At 32.3% G+C, this 23,092-nt stretch overlaps 1 protein-coding gene across 1 annotated transcript; it reads left to right on the forward strand.

The window, feature by feature from the left end:
- Positions 1 to 1,546: 1,546 nt before the first annotated feature.
- Positions 1,547 to 15,573, forward strand: LOC145028838 (AT-hook motif nuclear-localized protein 1-like). Its single transcript, XM_078977561.1, has 5 exons — positions 1,547 to 1,930; positions 4,910 to 4,977; positions 5,072 to 5,209; positions 14,555 to 14,710; positions 15,227 to 15,573. Exons 1-5 carry the CDS (start codon positions 1,558 to 1,560, stop codon positions 15,338 to 15,340), a joined length of 849 nt encoding a protein of 282 aa, XP_078833687.1. The 5' UTR covers positions 1,547 to 1,557; the 3' UTR covers positions 15,341 to 15,573.
- The last annotated feature ends 7,519 nt before the right edge of the window (positions 15,574 to 23,092 follow it).

Here is a 23,092-nt window from a genome sequence, read left to right on the forward strand (position 1 = left end):
AGAGTATTCTAGCAGAATATATTTTGCCTGAATGTATAAAGTGTTTTTGTTATATTATGAGGTTTTTATTTTTAGTTTTTTTTAACCATTCTTAGTTTTAATCTTTAAGAATAAATATAATACTTAAACCATTAATAATCATTTTTTTAGAATGAATGTAATAATTGTTTAGTATTATTCTTTATGAATTAATGTAATTAATGATTCCTAAAAAATAAAATCTGTGTTATTTAGAAAATGTTATTCTTGATAATATGTTGTATAATTCTTCAAGTATGTTAATTATAAAAAATATATTGAATGAACCATATTCTGCAAGAATAAAATCAAAAATATATTTACTAGTTTATGTTTGACTCTTTGTCATTCTAAGAGAATAAAATCGGTTAGTATTAGAAATTATAATAGAATTAAATTTGAATCAATTTAAAAAATTCAGATTTCAAAAAAGGAAATTAATTATCCTTTAAAATCCGAAAATTTCCTTTTTTTAATATAGGTTAATTGACCAAAACACATTCCTGCAGAAATTTGTGTGATTATATTGTACATATTACCCTATTGTAATATCGTAAACTCTCAAATCATCATGTCCATTGATTTTCTTCATCCATTGGTCCAGAATTGTACTTATGGGCACACAATAGATGTAAGAAATAAAATAACCTAATCCTATATATATATATATATATATATATATATATATATATATATATATATATATATATATATATATATATATATATATAACTCTCAAATCATCATGTCCATTGATTTTCTTCATCCATTGGTCCAAAATTGTGCTTATAGGCACACAATAGATGTAAGAAATAAAATAACCTAACCCTATATATATATATATATATATATATATATATATATATATATATATATATATATATATATATATATATATATATATATATATATATATAGTAATTTAGTAAATTTAATATAAAAGTGATGTTCTTACATTCTTATTTTATTTATTGTTTTCAGATGAATATATATATATATATATATATATATATATATATATATATATATATATATATATATATATATATATATATATAACATGACTTTTAAAAAAAAACAACAAAAAAACAAAAACTTAATATAAATCTAACAATTCATTAATTATATAGTTGTACAATACAACACTTTAAAGAACTAACTGTTGTGTACAGAAAAAAATTGTTGTGTACGAATCAACTCCTTAAATTGAAACGTATAACGCATGCGGACAAGAATAACAAAATTTCAGGTTTATATATTTAACCACTAGTACATATATTGTATTTAGTTTCTTATTATAAATAAATAGAAAATCTAGCATATTAAATACAAATTAAAAGCAACCAAAAGTTATATGAGATCTATTTCATTAGATTATGTTTGACTTATACATAAAATAAAATAAAACATTAACAATTTATAAAATCTCGAAAATAACTTATTTTGGACATATCTCCCCTCATTAAAGCTCTCTTCCTTATATATAATCGAATACAACATCCTTATATTCAACTCTTTGTAATGAAACAAGTATTGCAAATGGAGGCCACTAAGATCAATGGTTCTGATAATTCAAAAGGAAACAACTCTGGAAACGATTCTCCATTGAGTTCTGGTGGAATCAAAGATTATACTGGAGGATCAGAATTGGTAATTCATGTTAGCAGTGGTGATGTTGGTGCTACTAGAAATGTGGTTAGTGCTCCAGTGGTGAGAAGGAAGAGAGGGAGGCCAAGAAAAGATAAGTCTAATGAGAAGATAAGAAGGCCATATGTATCACCACCGACACTGCATGCTAGGAATTTACGGCCACGGCCGACGATCCATCTGGTACCTTCTGATTGTATTGCTTGCAAAGGAGGAAGATGGCAACCACCTGTTTCCGTTCATCCACCTTTGCTCAATTCATTGTGTAAGTTCGAAGTAATCTTTTCCAATCTATTTTTATTTACTCATATCATTTCTCCTTTCGAGGAAGTTTTAGAACACGTAATCACCAATTTTTTAGAAATTATCACCACACCTTTTGTTCAAGATATACTGTAAATATATAGTGAAAATATGAGGATCTTTAAATCATGAGTATAGATTTTTTCTGTGGAGAAATTATCTACATTTCGGGAAATATTTATTTACATTTCACCAAAAATATATACCATTTTGCGAGATAAATAGCACAATGAAAAGTTTTTGTCATGATGATCATTTATCATTAAATTTCACATATAACAAATATTGATCTTACCAACACCGACCAATCTGACTATCTGGCGGATCGGTGTTGGTAAGATCGATACGATAACATTATCAGATTGGCTAAAAAGACCCCATTTTACAATATAGACATCTTAATTTAATTGTAAAATATTTTTATTAGTTTAAATTGCATTGTTTTCTGAAAAAGTTGATTATAAGTAGTTAATTATAGATTGATTTTTTAAAAAGTGATCAACAGGGTGTCCAAGATATGTCTTATTAGCAACACCCTTTAGAAGCGTTGTGCGAAAATTAAGGCACCAAAATTTTTTGTATAAAATATTAGTAGGAAATTTTGCTACCTCTAATCTCAAAACTTAAATTTGCTAAAAAAAACATCTACTAAATTCATTACCATAACATTATATCTTCAGTCATTAGTAATAAGTTGTAACTGTTATAAGCAATTTAAAAAAAAAAAAAAAAAAAAAAAAAAAAAAAAAAAAAAAAGCTAAAAAGTCAACGGATTATTAATTTCTAAATATCGTCTTTCGATAAGTTTTAGAAGCAAATTCATCTATTACAATTTCATAATTAATATTATCAATAAATTCTTTCTCAATTGAAATTAAAGTCAAAGCTTTTAATCTATTTTGAGACATGGTCGAGCTCAAATAAACTTTTAAAAGCTTTTGTTTTACAAAATTTATTTTTGTTGATGTAAGTGTAATAGGAATACTGCTAGACAACAACTTAGACAAGTGTTTATCACTTTTAAGAAATTTACTATTTTATTAGTTGTATTATTTTCGATTGGTAAATCTTTTTGTAACAATTTTAGTTTGTTGGATAAATCATCTGCATCGACGTTTTAGATATGACTATTTTGCAACCTTTTTCCAAGATTGTTGCAACAAGTGTATAACATACTAGTATTCAGTGACTTCTAACTTTTTTGTTGTAAATGAAAAACCAAAAATGTGTTCATATTATTTGTATTGTTCAAACATTTACTCCGATGAAACTAATAGTTCGTCAACTATATATACAAAATTTTAAATCATGAAGGACTCTTGATGTGAAAGTTTATTTACCGGTTCAAATGACCCAACTTCACACTCGTTAAAATGTCTTTTTTTTTAATCTTATTTTATTATTTTTCTCAAAAAACACCTGATGATTTCTTAAATTAAAGGTTATAACTCTCGCACAATCCAAAGCCTTTTCAAACACATTCTATCTATAGTGTTTAAAAAAACTCAATAAGTGTTTTTACGTTACTAAATGCCTCATCAACACATATAGTCTCTGATTGAAGTTGTTTTTACAAGTTATTTACTTTAGTCAATACATATGATATCGTATAATCATACACATCATAAAGTAAAATATGTCAAGTTCATACTATGTACACTGTGTTAGACAAGTAGTTTCATTTTTTTTTTTATCTTTATTTAGGTATCCTCATGAACAAGTTTATACAAAGTTTATGTTTATTTCTAAAGCTTTCAATCATACTTTCCCACCTTGTAGTTGACAAAAATTTGAAAGTAAGACTGGGGCAAAGTGCATTTTAGAATTTACGATTAGAATTTGATTTTTGGTTTTAATTTTTTTCGGGGTAAAGAGTATTTTATAAAATATGAAATTGTTTGTTAAAATTTATATTAGAATCATATTTTTATTTTTCATTGGATATGGGCATTTTCCTTAAACTGGTGATAAATTTTAAAATTTATGAGTAGATTTTGATCTTTTGATACTCTTTGATTCTTTTCATAATATTTCAAGATTGCAAACAAATATTACATTATATATATACAAATAACCAACACCACTAATTTTATTTAATGATGAAACACAAAAATGTATTTTACAAAATTACAAAAATGTTTTTTACAAATTTAATAATAACAAACAAAAATGTATTATATATATATATATATATATATATATATATATATATATATATATATATATCTTTTACAAAATTACAAAAACTATAACTATAAATTTGTCATACAATTCGGAGGCCCATTAAAATCGGAGGCTCCATGCGACCGCACCGTTTGCACACCCAGGGCCATATTGTCACACCGATCATCTAAAAAAACATATGTTTGTTCGGGCTTAGCATATACAAAAATGGGTGTTCCATATTTTTTGAGTCATTTACCAAGTTATTTTAGTATTATCAGTTATTTTTTATTTATTTTGATAGTTTCCTTTGGCGTTTAAGATTTCTATGGTTTTAGACTGATTATAAATAAAAGATTTGTCATCAAATTTATAATGTTTCTTAAGGATTTATAAAAATTAAGACTATTTTCAAGAGTAAGGACTGCTCTTATTGTTCTTCATGTTCGTCTAATCGGTCATTATATTATGTGTCATACACCATCAGTTAGCACCAAAGCTCATCTGCTCGGCCATAGAAGACCTTTTGTAGCTACAAACATTTGGAACGCACGACATGACAATGAGTTATTTTTATTATAGATTCCCAAATTAAATACAATTGTTAAGTGTTGTAACACCTCCAACTTTAGTTATTGTTGTGAATATCAATTAAGAAGTGTATTCACTAACCTGTAGTTGGAAAACATTCAGTAAATATCAATTCATTTTTTTGTAAGTTAGCTATATCATTTCACATTTGATTTAGTTAAATGTATAATGGTTAATTTTGTTGTAGGTGAAACGAATTCATACACAACCGGAATGGACTTTAAGCCACATGTGATAGTGGTTTCTCCTGGAGAGGTAGCTATTTGCAAAAGCTCTTATGTTTGAAACTTAATTAAATATTTTGTGTAATTGTTGATCAATGATTATTTTTTATCATTAAACTGTGTAGGATGTAACTAGAAAAATACTTGCTCTTTTTCAAACCGGTCCAAGATGCATCTCCATTTTATCAGCAAATGGTATCGTTTATAATGTCATGCTTCGTCAGCCAGGTTATGGTGCAAGAGATGTTTTGCTGAAATATGAGGTATTTAAATACTCGTATTCAAATAATTTCTTGCTGCATATCAATCTTATTTATTCTGCTTATAAAATTATTACATATTATGAAACCAGAGATTGGGATATGAAGCTTAACTAACACAATCTAATAAAAAATTTGGATTAAAATGTGGATGGAAAAGGCGTTTGCTTTCACACGCTTTTGCTCTCTTATTTAAAGAAAAGTGTCTTTCTTATATTGTGTAAATCATGATTGATGCTTGTAGTCTTTGCCATGTGGTAAGCCATATCGGCATGAAAGTAATAATAAATATTTGAAATAAAAAGAAATGAAAAAAAAAGATAAATATATGTATATATTATTCGATATGTAGATTAAAAAAAAAAAAAAAAAAAAAAAAAAAAAACCTATAGTGGTGATTTACAAATGAGAATTGTTTGCAAGAGTCTATAAACGATATTTATAAGTTTGTAAACACAACCTTTTATATTTGCTAGAGTAATTTTCCATTTCATTACTCATGTAGTCGTAATTACTATATATTATGCCGAATCTATATCTTACATCGATGCGATATGGTCTTGTCAACATCTATATATGTTGGAAAATTCATTAGGGTTCGTTTGAAGAGTTAATATAAGGCTCCATTTATATCTTACACAATATCTACTCCACATCGGCACCCTAATAGCTTAACATAACCTTTTTTATCCTCAATCCTTCTCGAGCATCTGTCTTTGAAGGGGAGTATTAGTTTATCTCATATCAGTACGACACGGTACAATAAGTGTTCATATGTTAGAGTCCAGCTCTCCTCACAAGGGAACTTTTTTAGAGAGACAATCCTGCCCTCCACATATATGTTACACTGTCTTAATTAGAGTGAACGTTTGTACCCCTATGATTCATCGCATCATTGTTAGTTCTCATTGAGCCTCTATCTCTAAGAAAAGTGTTAGTACCCCTATGTTTGTACCTCTATGTAGTGCCCCTAGGTCCGGGGTTTCCAAAGGGGCAACGTCCCTTTGGCAGGGTCTAGAGGCAGTGCCCTAGCGGGTCCAGGGGCATAGCCCCTAGCTGGGGTCCCGCTATTTACATAATGGAAAAATCGAATTGTTGAGGGAGATTATGGTAAAATTGACTAAAATCGTCAATTTTGGAAACCAATGATTTCCTCATTAATTTCGGATTCCCTTGACTTATTTTCAAAGAAACCAATGATGGCCAACCGTACATCTCGTTTGTTATATAAACAACTCTCCTCTTGAGGAGAAACGATCATTCTTTTAGCTCTCGTTTATTTATAGAAACTCAGAATATTCTAGCAATTTGGCTTACATTTTCTGTGACTAGATTTAGAAGTATCCCCTTAGGATTATCCTAGATTACGTTTCTTGTAACCCATGCATATGATGGAATATCAGTTCGGAAAATGTTTACACAATCTAAGGGGTATCCAGATCTCCACATAAACCCTACCAAAATTTCTAACAATATATATATCCAGTTCTCCATATTTTCGGTTCTGTCAATCAAAAGTGAAACTTTTATTAGTTTTCTATAAACGATGTTCGACACTTGCTATCTTTCTCGTGTGTCCATCAAGCATTTTATCCTCTTGATGCTTACTTATTTTTTCTTTCATCAGTGGGAAATGAAAAGCCATCACTACGATCAAAGATAGATAACTATAGGTCCATTAATCGAATGAGTTATAAGCAATGATAAGACACATGGGAAATTATGCTTAACAATTTTCATTTTGATTTAATTATAAAAGAAACCAAGTGAATATATGATGGTCTAACTAAGGCCGTCTGCAATGCTTGTCACGAACAACACAACCATGAAGACTATCACGAAACACGAACTGGTGGTGTACTAGTGACGAGCACCTACAGAGAGAGGAAGAAGAAGAGGGCCGGCTGAGAGAGGCAATGTTCGTGGTCCTTCGTCTTCCCCACCACGACCACGAAGGTCCGGTGTGCACGGACAACGCTTGTGACCACGTAGACCATGAGCCCTTTACTTACCGGTATACCAGACGGCCTTAAAAGCTATTGATCTATTCAAAGTAAGGTGATGTAAAGAATTAAAAAGGTATTTTGAAATTTGTATAAATTTTAAGGCTAAGTTTGAACATGCATTATATCGGTCTATACTAAATTTACATTTTTTGGTCTATAGAAACATAACTTAGACCAACTACGTGCATCTACTTCCCCATTTCAGTGAACTATTATTAAAGCATTGGTACAATTATAAGACCGCGAGTTGTCTAACACTTAGGAAGAAAAAACATTTTAGTAAAATAAAATTAATAAATTTTATAAGAATTATTTTCAAACAATGTCTTTAAAAATGTGAATACTTCATCACATTTTACAATACAAAGTAGAAAATCAAACCATTATCACAGTTCCATCATAGAGTATTCAACTAGCCATGGTAGGGATTAAGTCGGGTTCTTCGAAAAGAAAAGTTTAAGTAGTTTTGAAACAAATGTCGATCAAAGCTTGAATGAATATTTGACAGCTGGAGTACAGATGGGGGTTTGATGTGTTTTTAGGATGACTTGTTTTCTTTAAGCCTTGATTGGTGGTTTAAAAAATTGATTTGAATCTTTAAGGTAAATAATAAGGGTTGTATAGTTATTGTAAAAAGGATTATGTGAAAACTATTCGGGAGATTTATCCCTAATATGTCATGATTTTTGAATAAGGATATGATATTTCTTTCCGAGAGATAATTAGTTGGTGAACGGGTGTAGTTAAATTGGTGAAGTGAAATTGGATTTTAAGGTGGATAAGAAACTTGTATTATATTTAGTGGATATATGGGAATGAATACTATGGTTTTGGAGTGTTATTTGATTGATACTGATAAAATGAAAGGGTGTTGTTAAATTGACACTCTTACATGTCATTTAAATATTTTTATTAAAAGTCAATCTATAATAAATTATTTATAATTATTTTTTTGTAAATCAATTCAAATTCAACCGATAAATAAATCTTAAAAATCAAATAGAGTGTCTATATGAAAATATAAAATGTCTATTTAAACAACCTATAATAAACTATTTATCTTGAGGGTTAGTTATATGGGTTTTATGGTTCATTGGAATTTAAGCATACATGTTGACAATATCCAATGGTAAATTTGAGCACGAGGTGGTGTTTTGTATGTGTATGTATCTTTTTGCGTTGGGTAATATGGGATGACAATCTTTGAAAATAGCTTTTTAGTTCTTTCTTGGGTCTTGATTTTTACATTTGAATTCTCGTTAAGAATCGTTGACAATAAACATTAAACCGTAAGCATGACCATAAATAATTTTATATTAATTACTCTTTGACTTCCCATTATATCTTTGATACTCTACTTTTGATTTTTCAATAATAACTTGACTTTTTAATTACCCCTCTATTTATGGTCTCCAATATCTATTTTGCTTATCATTATCATTATATATTTATAAAGGAAATATTTTTCCTTTCACCACATTCATTTGAAACTCCAATAACTTTTTAATTTCTTTATAATAATAATTATAATATGGTTAATTAGGTTAAATGAATATCAAATCTAAAGTGTAATCATATATAAACTATATTTCAATATTAAAATAAAATCTTTACTATTACTTATAAAGTAATTTTTTTTAACTTTTAACATATTATAATAAATTTATTAGTTTTAATATATTGTTGAATGTAAACTATTATCATGTTAGAGATATAATTTTGGAACAATTTGTATAAAATACTTAAATTATTAATTTAAATATAACATTACAGTCAACTTAAATACAAATTTTAATTTAAATTAAATAACCCAAAAAATATTTTGTAAATAGTTAAAAGTGATAAATTGTAACATCTTTCTGATAATGATTATAAGTTTGTTAATAAGGTTAAATAAATATCAAATATAAAGTGTAATCATAAATAAACTAAATTTTAATATTAAAATAATATTTTTACTTCTATTTATCAAGTTATGTCTTTAACTTTTAACATATTATACTTAATTTACTAGATTTAATAGGTTGTTATATGTAAACCATTATCAGTTTAAAGCTACAACTTTTGAACAATTTGGACAAAATACTTAAATTATTAGTTTAAATATAACATTACAATGTCAACTTAAATATGAATTTCAGTTTCACTTAAAAAACCAAAAAATATTTTGTAAATAGTTCAAAGTGATAAATTGTAGTGATAAATGCGAAAACTAAATTGTAATCTTAATTAAACTAAAATATTTCCTAAATATATTTTTATAATTGCTATAAGTTTTCAAATAAGTAACTTAAAATAACATACAATAACAATAGTTAAAAATAACTCTATATAAATGATTATATTGTTACCTTTAAAATCAAAAAATAATGTTTGATGTTTTAAATAATTATAATGGTAGAAATTAAAATATTAAGCAGATAAATTTTAAAAAATTAATTAACAATAACAACGACTATAAATAACATTAAACCATATATTATATTTAATTTTATTCATTTGTAATTCGTGGGTATAAGTCATTCAAATGATTGAGATTGTGAAGTTATAATAGATGTATATGTTATCATATAATTCAAAATAATAAATATATTATATGAATTTAGTATACAAATTATTATATCAAATTTAACAACAACGTTACTGTTATATTAAAAAAAAAACATATATTTGTAAAGACTTCAACTATATAAGTTTTTTTGCACATTTCAATATCAACTTAAATATAAATTTCAGTTTCAATTAAAAGGCACAAAAATATTTTGTAAATAGTTAAAAGTGATAAATATAAAAAACTAAATTGTAATATCAATTTAACAAAAATATTTCATAAAGATATTTTTATAATCATTAAAAGTTTCCAAATAAGTAGCTTAAAATAACTTACAATAACAATAAAAACAACTATATATAAATAATTATATTGTTACTTTTAAAATAAAAAAATAATGTTTGATTTTTAAATAATTATAATGATAGAAATTAAAATATTAAACAAATAAATTTTAAAGAATTAATTAACAATAACAAAAACTATAATAACATTAAACCATATATTATATTTAATTTTATTTTTGTCTAACTCGCGAGTAGAAGTCATTCAAACGATTAAGATTATGAAGTTATAATAGATGTATATATTATCATATAACTCAAAATAATCAATATATTATATCAATTTAGTATACAAATTATTAGATCAAATTTAACAGCAACGTTATTGTTATATTAAAAAAACATATATTTGTAAAGATTTCAACAATATGGATGTTTATGTGCAACGCGCTGGCATCCACCTAGTTTAATTTATAAAAGTTGAACCATTCCCATGTAAAATAGATATTTTGAATTTATAAAAATGCTATAATTTATTCCATACAAAACAAAGTGCTTAGGAATTCCAAAGTTATGCATAATCCTTATATGTCTTGAATTTTTTTTGGAAAACAACGAATAGAATAATAACCCACATCAAGAAGATGTGAAGAAAATTACAAATAGTACAGAGAGAATAAAAATGAAAGAAGAACCGGAGGAAATTTACAAACAAAGGAAATAACATAAATTCCAAACTCTCCAATCCATTGTTTTGAATGATCCCCTATTCTTGCACCATATAAATGTTATTGCTTTTATTCTTTCCATTGTATTCGCCAAGACTATTGGAGTTTTTTCATAAATTTTGTTTCTATCAATCCATATCCACCATAAAACTCCACTTAATATCACATTTAACATTATTCTTTTAAATTTACACTTAGACCATCGTGAGATGAAGATGAGCATATTTTCAACTGAATGAAATCTGTCACATCTAATTTCATACCAAGCAAGGATCGAATCCATGACTACCATCATTATAGGGCATGATAGCAAAACATGACCACTTGTCTCCTCCTCCATATTACACACTCCACACGTGGTAGTTGGAATTGTACCCCCCCCCCCCCCCCCCCCCCCCGCCTATTTCTTAATGTCACTGCAAATGGTATTCTTCCAGGCTTTGCTCTCCAAATGAAGCATATAATCAATCTTAAAAAGGATCATCTTACCCCAGTCAAAATGGTCCATCATTGACGACATGGCCTGCCGGTTCTAATTGTTCACGTAATAGACACATCATAAACCTATCATCTCTCACGAAATTAGAAACCCAACAGCAGTCGATCGAATTCCACGAAACTATTTCCTTGGGATCAATGTTAAAAGTCGTCAAACAATTACGTGTTTTTATTATGTTTTTCCACACGCGGGTGTTCTATCTGTTAGCAAAATCAGACCAATGCTTCCCATCTAAAGTATGGGTACATTGAATCGAATGACTTTTATCCACAAATATGAGTCATCAGTTTCAAATGTCACGTCCATTTAGCCAACAAAAAAAAATTCAGGGCTTTAATAGACCCAAGTCTGATGCCACCGACCTTTTTTTGCACTATAATCTTATCACATTTAACCTAATTGATTCTTTTTTTTTTTTTTTTTTTTTTTTTTTTTTTTTTTTTAATATTCTCTACATCAAATGAATTTCCTTCTGATTTTTTTTTTGAGAATATCAATTACACCGTTTGGAACTACAAATATGGACATAAAGAATGTGGGGAGATTACAAGCACCGCTTTTAAAAGTGTTACTCTATCGCCAAAGCTCAATGATTTCACTTTCCATGAAGACAATTTGGAATGAAACTATTCAATAACCGGCCTCCATGTATTTTTTTATTCATATTCTCACCCACGGGGATACCAAGGTAAGTGAATAGGATCGACGATGGTTTACATCCAATAAAGGCAGACCAATTCGATATTCCCATGGAGGATGCACCCACTCCAAACACTTTCGACTTTTTGAAGTTCACTTTCAACCCAGACGAGATATGAAAGCATTGTAAGATCTTTGCCAAGTTAGCGATGTTTGGTCTCGCTCATTCTCCTATGAACAATGCATCCTCTGCATAAAATAAGTGGGACAAACACATGTTAGAATTTGGAAATTTTATCCCGTCAAACACGCCTTTTTCCACTGCTGTCTTCGTAGCTTAATTTAGTCCTTCCATGAATAGAAATGGGATACTAATTACTCGCACACTTTAAAATCCTTTATAAAAATAGTTGCATTATAAACACCTCTTGAGTATATTTTATCTACACAACCTTTCCGAACATCCTTATGAACTATACAATTTAATATATCTTAATTAAGCACTCTATTTAAAACACTTTATTAGGAAACACTCGCATATTAGAAACATCTTATTTACCATTGTTCTCTCAAACTAATAACCATCACGTATTTGAAAAATCATATTATTTAAAACACCATTTTGAATTGAACATCTTTTACACATAAACAAATAAACTTTTCATAACATGACATTTACAACAAAAACAATATAAAAAAGAATACAAACACAACACTGAATTACACACTTAGGAAAAACATAACTACAATAACAAAATGAAATGATATAGACTCGTTATTTCTCATATTCCAAGCCCTTTCTCCTAATAATCATCATACTCATATAAATTTGGCTTTAATCTCCTTTATGTTTTTCGTAGGTTATCACAAATAAATACTCACAATAGCAAAGCCTTATATACCACACAATGACTTATAAGAACCACGTATATTTCTTTTGAGAATGTTCTAGAGTTACAATCTAACCATCAAAATAAAGTTGAGATCAATGCCTAATCTCAAGTTTATGAGCCAAAGAAATCATATCACCTCTAATCCCATACGAGTAGATACTACATGTATATTATCTATGTCTCATATTAAGTGATACTTAGGAACACTAGAGTTAAACACACTCCCCAAATGAAGTTAGATAATTTATTCATTGCTTTCAAATCAGGTAATTCAAGACTTTTCCTTTTTAAGATTTTAGTAGACAACATTTTTCTCTTTAACAAAGAAAATAAATATACACATCACTTTATTTCTTATATTTAACATCTTATCGATATATCAAACGAATAAAGATATACAACTATTAATTTCACAAACACTATATTAGTTTTTGATAATAACATAATTAAAGACATACACACACTCTTCTTAAGTTCACAGCATTCTCTTGTTATGTAAAGAAAAATAACAGAATACAATATACATATACACTTCGTAAGTTTAGAATACTTATTATTTTTATTCTAATGTATAAGTAAAGAACCACACTTAATTTTTAAATATATGTATATTATCATCACATTAATGTAGCAAAAAAAAAAAAAAAAGGAATATGCCATGAATAACAATCATATGCTAAAAATACAATGTCATTATCGTTGATATTGTAAGGTCGCCGCTACACAACATAAAAATGTGGAAAACCAGTCCAAAAGGCCGGTCATCTTATCATATTTGATTCCAACTCACGCAGAATAACTTTCAATGATCTACTAACATATTAGAAACAATGCTTTAAAACATATATAATACCATTAAAACAACTAAATTAACTATTAGAATCCAATGTAAAATTCCAATTCAAATATATTATTCACTTATGATTTCCCTATACTCCTATGAATAATATGAGAAAATGAGGTTCTTGTAAAAACCAAGTGTTTTATTCCTTTTCTAAAGTTCTCTTGGTTATAAAATCTCAATCTAACTTCGATTTATTCAAGAGTCGCCACCATATGAAAGCCCACCATTTAGAATAATCCCAAATCACTTTGATAAAGTCAATCCCTTTGAATGATTATCACAGGATTTGTAGTGTATTAAATACTAGAACACCTTAACCCTCTTTAACAAATTTAATACCCTAGTTTTGGAACATCCTAAACAATAAAGGTTCAAAAGATATAAAAAGTGCACTTACAATGCATTTTACATTAAGTTTCACCTTAGAAGGTTTCATCTTAAATCATTAAAACATATTCAATACCCGATGAACTCACCCCCCAAAACAAAAAGTACAGATAATCAACCGAGCTTTGATACAATGAAAACTAACAAATAAAAAACATATAACAGTTAGGGTTTCGTATTGTTATCAAAAAGAAGTACAAATACAATAGAAGAGAACGACATAATATATAGACTAGTTAATTAGGGTTTGCTAGCAAAAAAGCCCCAATTATAAAACCCAATACAAGATAAAAACCAAAATCTTATTAAGAGAGAGAGAGAGAGAGAGAGAGAGAGAGAGAGAGAGAGAGAGAGAGAGAGAGAGAGAGAGAGAGAGAGGTTAATAAAATTTCTCATATGCCACATGACGTATCTAAGGATAAAAAAAAATTGTTCGGGTTCAAGTTAATATCACTATCGTTTAGTCGTTTCTATATCACTTGATATAATAATGAACTAATATTTACTTTTGATGCAGGAACAATATGAGATTCTGCGTTTATCAGGCTCATACACCATTTCTGAGGATGGTAGAATCCAAACAGAAGGTTTTAATGTCTTGTTGGCATGCTCTGATGGTCATGTAATTGGTGGCACCCTATCTGGTTCTCTGTTGGCTGCTACACCAGTCCAAGTAAGAATTCATTTGAATTTTGCACTAATTAAAACTTAAGTGACCCTTCAACTGATCTTATTATCGACACTTAATTTATTTCTACGTATAGTATGTAAGAAGTGTTTATTTATTTTTAATTCGCACTTCAAAATATTTCAACATCAGTATTTCGTATTCTATATAACTCAATCAATTTTATTTATAATGTATCAAAAACTTTACAATGTTTAATAAAATATTATAGAAACATTTAGAATATCTATTTAAGAGATAGAAAACTTTTTTTTTTCCATTGAAAAGTTCAATGACCATTGAATTCAAACTCATTGAATGTCATCGTGACCCCTCATAATGGTAGAGTTTCATCCTATCGAATCAAAACTAGAATTTTCAATTCAGTCAGCTTTTCCATTAAACTTACCATTGTGGATGCTCTCAAAATTTAACCATTTAAAAACAATTCGGTTTTACTCTAATGAAGCAAGATAAAAATTATACTTAGTAAATAACTTTTGTCTATATTGAATATGGCAGATGGTTGTAGGAAGCTTTATCCCAAATGATTACAAGAACAAGCCTAAGAAGAAGCATCAATATGGACTTAGAAAGCCACATTCATATCAATATTTAAATACTGAAGCGGAGTAGTATGCATGAAACTTATGGTCGGAGTTTTCATATTGGTTGCCTAATTTCAGTTTAATTTTCTAATTTGAGTCTTGAATGACAGGCTTAAATTACGAACTTGGATATTCTAGGTGTTATTTCAAAACTGGTTTTGTTGGTATTGATTGGTCCATAGATTCTCATTTTGCAAACTCCGAACATCATGCAAATGGGAATAATAGTATGGACGAACTTTAAATGCTCAATAAGTTTTTTCTGAGTGGAACTATATATTTTGATTTAGTTTTTTGGTGTTCCATTTTATATCATGCATAATAATTGAATAATTGAAGCAAATTTTAAGGTTTTTTTTTTAAAACCGGCAAATATAATACTATATATAAAAAAATCACCAGAGTCTAACAAGTGGCTAGACAAGGGGAACAAAGTAATAAAGTTTTACAAACAGGAAAACAGACAAGAACACCATTCAGCCCAAACATATGAGCGCATATATCTCTCCTAAACTTCAACCATGTGAGTATAACAGATTTTATACTATCAACCACCTTTTCAGCCGGATTCCTAGATCCATTAAATATTCTATCACATCTGGACCTCCAAATCCACTGAGGCTGTGTTTAGCACGCCACAGCTAGATGATAAGCTAGCTTATTTTTCAAGCTTTTTTATGTTGTCGTGTTTGGTAAGCCAAAAAGTAGCTTATAAGCTAGCTTTTTGAAAAGCTACTTAGACTAGCTTTTTAAGAGTTTTTTTAAAATTTTCCAAATACACCCCTTAATTAATTATAGAAACACATATTCTTACATGTCCTTTTATGTAATTTTATATATTTCAGCTAGTTTTACCAAACGTTATTTTTTATCAGCTAGCTTTTTATTTAACAGCTAGCTTTTCAGCCATCAGCTAGCTTTTTCAGCTAACAGCTAGCTTTTCAGCTAGTCCGCCAAACATAGCCTAAAGGGAGCCATAACAAATACTGATAAGATTCCTCCATTTCTTGGCATAACAATACGAGTGAGCATCAAGTTTAATAACATCGCCAACCTTGTTTAATGGTGGTTTGGATAAACCACACCAAGCCAGCACCATGCTCCATATCTCGTTTATCAGTCCCCTTGCTTCAAGCTCTGTCAATAACACCTATTGATTGTGTGTTCCTGGAATCCTCAATCCTTCTCCTTACGAAATCCACATGGAAGACACCATCACCGGACATTAGGCACGTCCAGCGTCACTACAGTCAGATGGCTTAAAATCCCCAATAAGTGTTGTGAGCGATCGAAGTTCCTACCTCTGAGAAACACTCGAAGGAACAATAGACCAATCCCATATACATCCGACTGCAGACAATCTATCTTCAACATTGCAGTGCTCGCTCTTCTCTAGATAGTACAGCTCTGGGAAATCAGTTTTAAGGGGGGCGGACCGATCCATCTTTCAAAGTGTTATTAGTTTGGTCATTATGACAACTTTTTGTTTGATAATATCCAAGATTTGTATATTATTATTATTATTATTATTATTATTATTATTATTATTATGTTCTTGTTAGTTAGGGGGTGTTTGGCTTAGCTTTTCATAGCCAAAAGTGCTTTTTGGAAAAGAAAAAAAAACAAAAGATATTTGGCAAACTAGTTTTAGAAGCTACTTTTGAAGTTATTACATAAGGAAAAGAAACTTTTTGGAAAAGTCAGAAAATCTTGATTTTTTGTAACTTTTCCAAAAAGAACTTTTGGGGTTTGAAAACCTAAGCCAAACACCCCCTTAAAATACTAGGTATCCAAGTTACCAATAAAACAAATTTACAAAAAACCTTTAGTCTTTTATGCTTAACCTAATGGGTATATATATATATATATATATATTGTACGTACTCATATATAAAGAAATGTACTTAATATATCAATTTTTTAAGTAAAGTTTGTATAAATAATACATAGGCTAAAAACATAAAAGTTTTGTGAAATTTAGGTATTATAGACTCAGAATCTGTGATCTTTACTTCACTTCCTGTCCTTGTTTGGTTGTTGATTTGGAGTTAGGATCACTTATTCAAAGGTCTATCTTACTTCTATTTCATATAACTGGTATACACTACACAACTATTGTCATAACTAATAAAGATCCTCTTATATTTATCTTAGGTATTACGTCTATTTATATAAGATTCTTATACTCCTTTTCTCATGTAGATATCATGGTTGGATTCCATCATCATGGCGACCCGTACTTTCCACCCCACGACAATGTTGGATGGCTTGAAGCAAAGTCCGATGATGAGCATCATATCCCTTTGGATGATCATCACGCAGAAGGCTTCTCGGATGGATCTGACTCTGAGCCCGAAGTCAGCAACCTACCTCAAGTAGGTCAAGCCCCAATTAACAACCCCTGACCAACGTTTCAGGTTCTCACACCCCTGTGGGCAACAAACTTGAACCGATGGAGCGATGAACAAGGTCAACCCTTACCCTACAACGGGGACCGAAGCTTCTGCAACATAAGCGAGGGTGGCTCGGCTGACCGAGACCTACCCATCATGATCTGTAGGATTGCTCGGAACGTAGAGCAAGGTCGAGCAGCCATCGGCGGAGTAGTGGAGATTGATGCCAATACTGGTGTCAACACGGTCCCTATTCACCATCTTGAAGAGGCGATGGAAAGGACCAGAAGGACCAATGAGACTCTGCGGCAACAGCTAGCTGCCTCACGAGCTGAAGTCACAGAACTTCGAGTTCGCCAGAGGGCTCATGAACGACACCTCTAAGAAGTGGTCCGTCAGATGGAAGACCTTAGGGTTCGCCCGAGGAATTCCCATCGCCGTTAGAAGATGTCTAACACATCTTTTCTTTTGATTAAGGAATAGCCTTTCGTATCTGTGCTCTATGAAGCACTTGTTTGTAAAATATTCCTATCTTTCAGTACACTATCTAGTCTACTAAGTTGTCAAACATTTTCCCTCATATGGTTTGATGTAAGACCTACTGTTAGGTCGTTTTTCCCGAACTCCTTTACATCAGTAATACCAGTAATATTGGCAGTTAGCTAATCTATTGGAAAAAATATGTACTCTTGAGTTTTTCCTACTCTTCTGCTATACTTCTATTTCAAAACACACACTCATTCAACTGTTGGACTATGGCGATTTAGCCCATGGAACACTCTCATTATGCTTACAATTGATTCTAACCACCATGTACATCTTTCCTTTAAATTTATAGTTGAAGGATGCCTCCTCGCAAATCAACAAGGCGTAATCCTCCGAGTACTCCAACTCCAATACCACCTCCTCCACAGTTCGATGCGGCAGCTCTGAATGTTGCGGTTGTGGCTACGACCATGGCTCAATATCACTCTACTGATGCCAGCAGAGGTGGAACCCCTGTTAACTCTACTCAAGGTGAACTCCTTGTGCGCTCGAGAGAGTGCTCCTACAAGGACTTCACTAACTGCAAGCCAAAGTCCTTCAAAGGGACTGGCGGAGTCATTACCCTCTCGCAATGGTTCGAAAAGACGGAGTTGGTCTTTGAAATTTGCTCATGCCCTACCACGAGTAAGGTCAAGTTTGCCGCTTGAAACTTTGAGGAGAAATCCCTGACATGGTGGAACAGCCATGTCAAGTCACTCACTCTTGTAGTGGCAAACGACATGGGTTGGGAAACTATGAAAGACCTCATGATTGAGGAGTATTGCCCGAGGGGGGAGATCCATAAGTTGGAATAGGAGTTGTGGAGCCTAACCATTAAGGGCTCCAACATAGTCGCGTATACCACCAGGTTCAGTGAACTGGTGTCCCTCTGTCCCAACATGGTTCCCAATGAGGGAAAGAAAATCGAAAGGTACATCTAGGGGCTGGTGCCTCCGTATCAGGGAAATGTCTTAACTTCACACCATGCTACCTTCGACAGTGCCAAACGTTTGGCACAGCGACTCATCGATCATGGAGTCAAATCCCCATCATCAACAACAACCCTGGCCATCTCAGAACCCTCCAAACCTGCTGACAATAAGCGGATGTTCTGGGATGACAAGAAGAAACAACGAGCTGCTAAAAATCAGAGAGTCGAGGCGGTTCATGCTGCGATCAAACCTACCGTTGCTACTCCAAATAGGAAGTATGCTGGAAGTTTTTCAAAGTGCAACAAATGTAACTTCCACCACAACGGACCCTACCGTGAAATGCAGTGCTCTAATTGCAACAAGAAAGGACACACTGTTCGTTTCTGCAAATCTCCGACAAGGCCGATCACCCAATTTCCCGATGCTGGTGTGGGCCAGGCTTGCTACGGATGTGGCGATGTTGGCCACTACAAAAAGGATTGCCCCAAAGCAAGAAATACTGGTGGAGCACGAAGAGTTCTGTCTATAGGCCACGGGGAAGCAGTTGTTGACCTTATGGTGGTAACTGGTATGTTTCTCCTTGATAACTCTTATACATGCATATTGTTTGATAGTAAAGTGGAGAGAAGCTTCGTAAGTCATAAATTTGCTCTCCTACTTAAACAAAAACCACACACACTTAAGGAACCATTCACTTTAGAAATGGATAATGGGAAAACTGAGAGCACGAATAGCATGTACATAGGTTGTACCTTAACTCTAGATAGCCATTCATTTCCAGTCGACCTCATGTCGGTCTCGATTAAAAGCTTCGACATCATCATCAGCATGGATTGGTTGAGTCTTCATTGTGCTGACATCATGTGCTACGAGAAAGCAATCTGTCTAAACCTGCCGGCTAATGAAACTCTCATCATCTACGACGACAAACCCGGTACGAGTCTTCGTATCATCTCAAGTATTCAAGCACAGAAGTATCTACGTAAGGAATATTGTGCATTCCTTGCTCACATTGTCGATACGAGCCTAGAAACGAAGGAACTAAAGAACATTCCGGTAGTGAGCGACTTTCCCGACATCTTTCCAGAAGAACTACCAGGATTACCTCCGCAACGACAGGTCGAGTTCAGCATTGACTTAGTCCCAGGAACTACCCCAGTTGCCAAATCGCCCTATCGATTAGCACCAGCTGAGATGCAGGAACTATCAGGTCAACTTAACGAACTACTCAGCAAGGGCTTTATTAGACCAAGCTTCTCACCCTGGGGAGCATCGGTCTTGTTCGTTAAGAAGAAAGGCGGATCATTCTGTATTTGTATCGACTACAGAGAACTCAACAAACTGACGGTCAAAAATCGTTACCCTCTGCCTCGTATAGATGATTTATTTGACCAACTGCAAGGGGCGAGTTACCTTTCCAAAATTGATCTAAGATCCAGATATCACCAATTACAAGTGCTAGAGGAGGATGTTCCAAAGAGATCCTTCCGAACTCGTTACGGATACTACGAGTTCGTGGTGATGCCATTCGGATTGACCAATGCGCCCGCAGTATTCATGGACTTAATGAATAGAGTATATCGCCCTTACTTGGATCAATTCATCATCGTCTTCATCATCGTCTTCATTGATGACATCCTGATCTACTCTCGAAGTGAGGAAGAGCATGGCGATCACCTGCGACAAGTTCTAGGAACTTTACAAACGAAGAAACTCTATGCGAAGTTCTCTAAATGTGAATTTTGGATTTGAAGATTCAAATTCTTAGGACACGTGGTTAGAGAAGAGGGAATCCACATAGACCCATCCAAAATTAAGGCCATTGAGAACTGGTTAGCACCGAAAATGCCTACAGAAATTCGTCAATTTCTAGGTCTCGCTGGCTACTACCGCAGATTCATACAGAATTTCTCTTGGGTTGCGAAACGTCTTACTACACTAACCCAGAAAGGAGTGGCCTTTGACTGGGAAGAGAAACAAGAAAAAGTGTTTCAAACGCTGAAGTAAGCCTTATGCACCGCACCGATACTATCCCTTCCCAAAGGGATAGAATACTTCGTTGTATTATGCGATGCATCCAACCAAGGGCTCGGTTGTGTTCTGATGCAACGAGTTAAGGTCGTCACCTATGCCTTGAGACAACTGAAGACACACGAAGTCAACTACACCACACACAATCGTGAGTTGGGGGCATTTGTGTTTGCCCTGAAAATCTGGAGATACTATCTGTATGGTACGAAGAGCACTATCTTTACAGACCACAAGAGTTTACAACACAAATTCGGTCAGAATGAGCTCAACATGAGACAACGATGGTGGGTTGAACTACTCAACGACTACGAATGTGAAATTCATTATCATCTGGGAAAAGCCAATGTGGTAGCAAACGCCCTAAGTCGGAAAGAATATTCTGGTCGAAGGGTCAAATCCTTGACAATGACTATCCATTCAGACTACTCTACACAAATTCAGGAGGCTCAACTTGAAGCCGCGAAACCTGAAAACGTGGCGGGTGAATCCCTTAGAGGAATGGATAAGAATTTAGAAGCCAAGGGTGGTGGGGCCTTATATATCATGGACCGGATCTGGACACTGAAACACGGTGGCTTCCGAGACTTGGTCATGACCGAGGCGCACAACACTCGGTATTCCATCCACCTAGGTTCAGATAAGATGTATCTGGATCTTAAAAAGCTATACTGGTGGCCTAACATGAAAGCAGAGATTGCTACCTTCGTAAGTAAATGCCTTACTTGCGCAAAGGTTAAGGTCGAATACCAAAAACCCTCCGGTTTATTACAGCAAACAGAGATACCAGAATGGAAGTGGGAGCGGATCACTATGGATTTCATAACCAAGTTTCCCAAGACAACGGGTGGACTTGATACCATATGGGTCATTGTCGATAGATTGACCAATTCTGCACACCTCCTGCCTATCAAAGAAACTGACAAGACGGAGAAGCTTACGAGAACATACATTAGGGAAATCGTACGACTACATGGTGTTCCTATATCCATTATCTCCGATAGAGATAGTAGGTTCACTTCAAGGTTCTGGAAGTCCCTACAAAGCTCCCTAGGAACGAGGATGTACATGAGTACAACCTACCATCCTCAGACTGATGGACAAAGTGAGAGAACCATCCAAACACTGGAAGATATGTTGAGAGCCTGTGTGATCGACTTTGGAAAGGCATGGGATACTCACTTACCCCTTGTCGAATTTTCCTATAATAACAATTATCACACGAGCATCAAGGCTGCTCCATTTGAAGCCCTATATGGCCGGAAGTGTAGATCCCTTATGTGTTAGGCTGAGGTGGGTGACACGCAGTTAGATAAAGGACGAGTAACGGACAACACTCTCACAGGTCCTGAAATCATTCGAGAAGCTAACAAGCGAAGGAAACCTTTAGAATTCCAAGTGGGTAGCGTGGGAACAAATACACTCATGATTTAACATGAGAAACAACACCATACACTTCATCGACGCCAGAATAATAACAAATAAAAGGATAGTTCATCACTTGCTTTTGGTTGATTGTAGCTAACAGTCGCAAATGGGGTGGTCAGCACGTATACTAATTATACACGACTTCCTCGCTCACACAGGATTAACGGTTACAGTTTAGAGGATTTCTGCTAAGATCCCCAATCTTAGTTCATGAATATAATTACTCATGTAGACTTTGACGGCTTCCTATAACTCTAATAACAAAAGCATTTTCATGTCTAAAACCTTAAGTTACTAGACTATGCTTTTAAACATTACTCCTAACTTCATAATATTTAGGCAGTATAACAACTATATCTAGAAGTAAAAGCCAGGTTTTATCTTGACCTAAAACTAATAATAACAACATATAACGTTTCTAGTTTTATCTTGACGTAAAACTATCAATAACAATACCATGTTTTATCTTGACAT

The sequence above is a fragment of the Lactuca saligna genome, chromosome 2, assembly GCF_052625555.1.
Source record: "Lactuca saligna cultivar CGN05327 chromosome 2, ASM5262555v1, whole genome shotgun sequence".
In the NCBI taxonomy this organism is placed as follows: domain Eukaryota; kingdom Viridiplantae; phylum Streptophyta; class Magnoliopsida; order Asterales; family Asteraceae; genus Lactuca; species Lactuca saligna.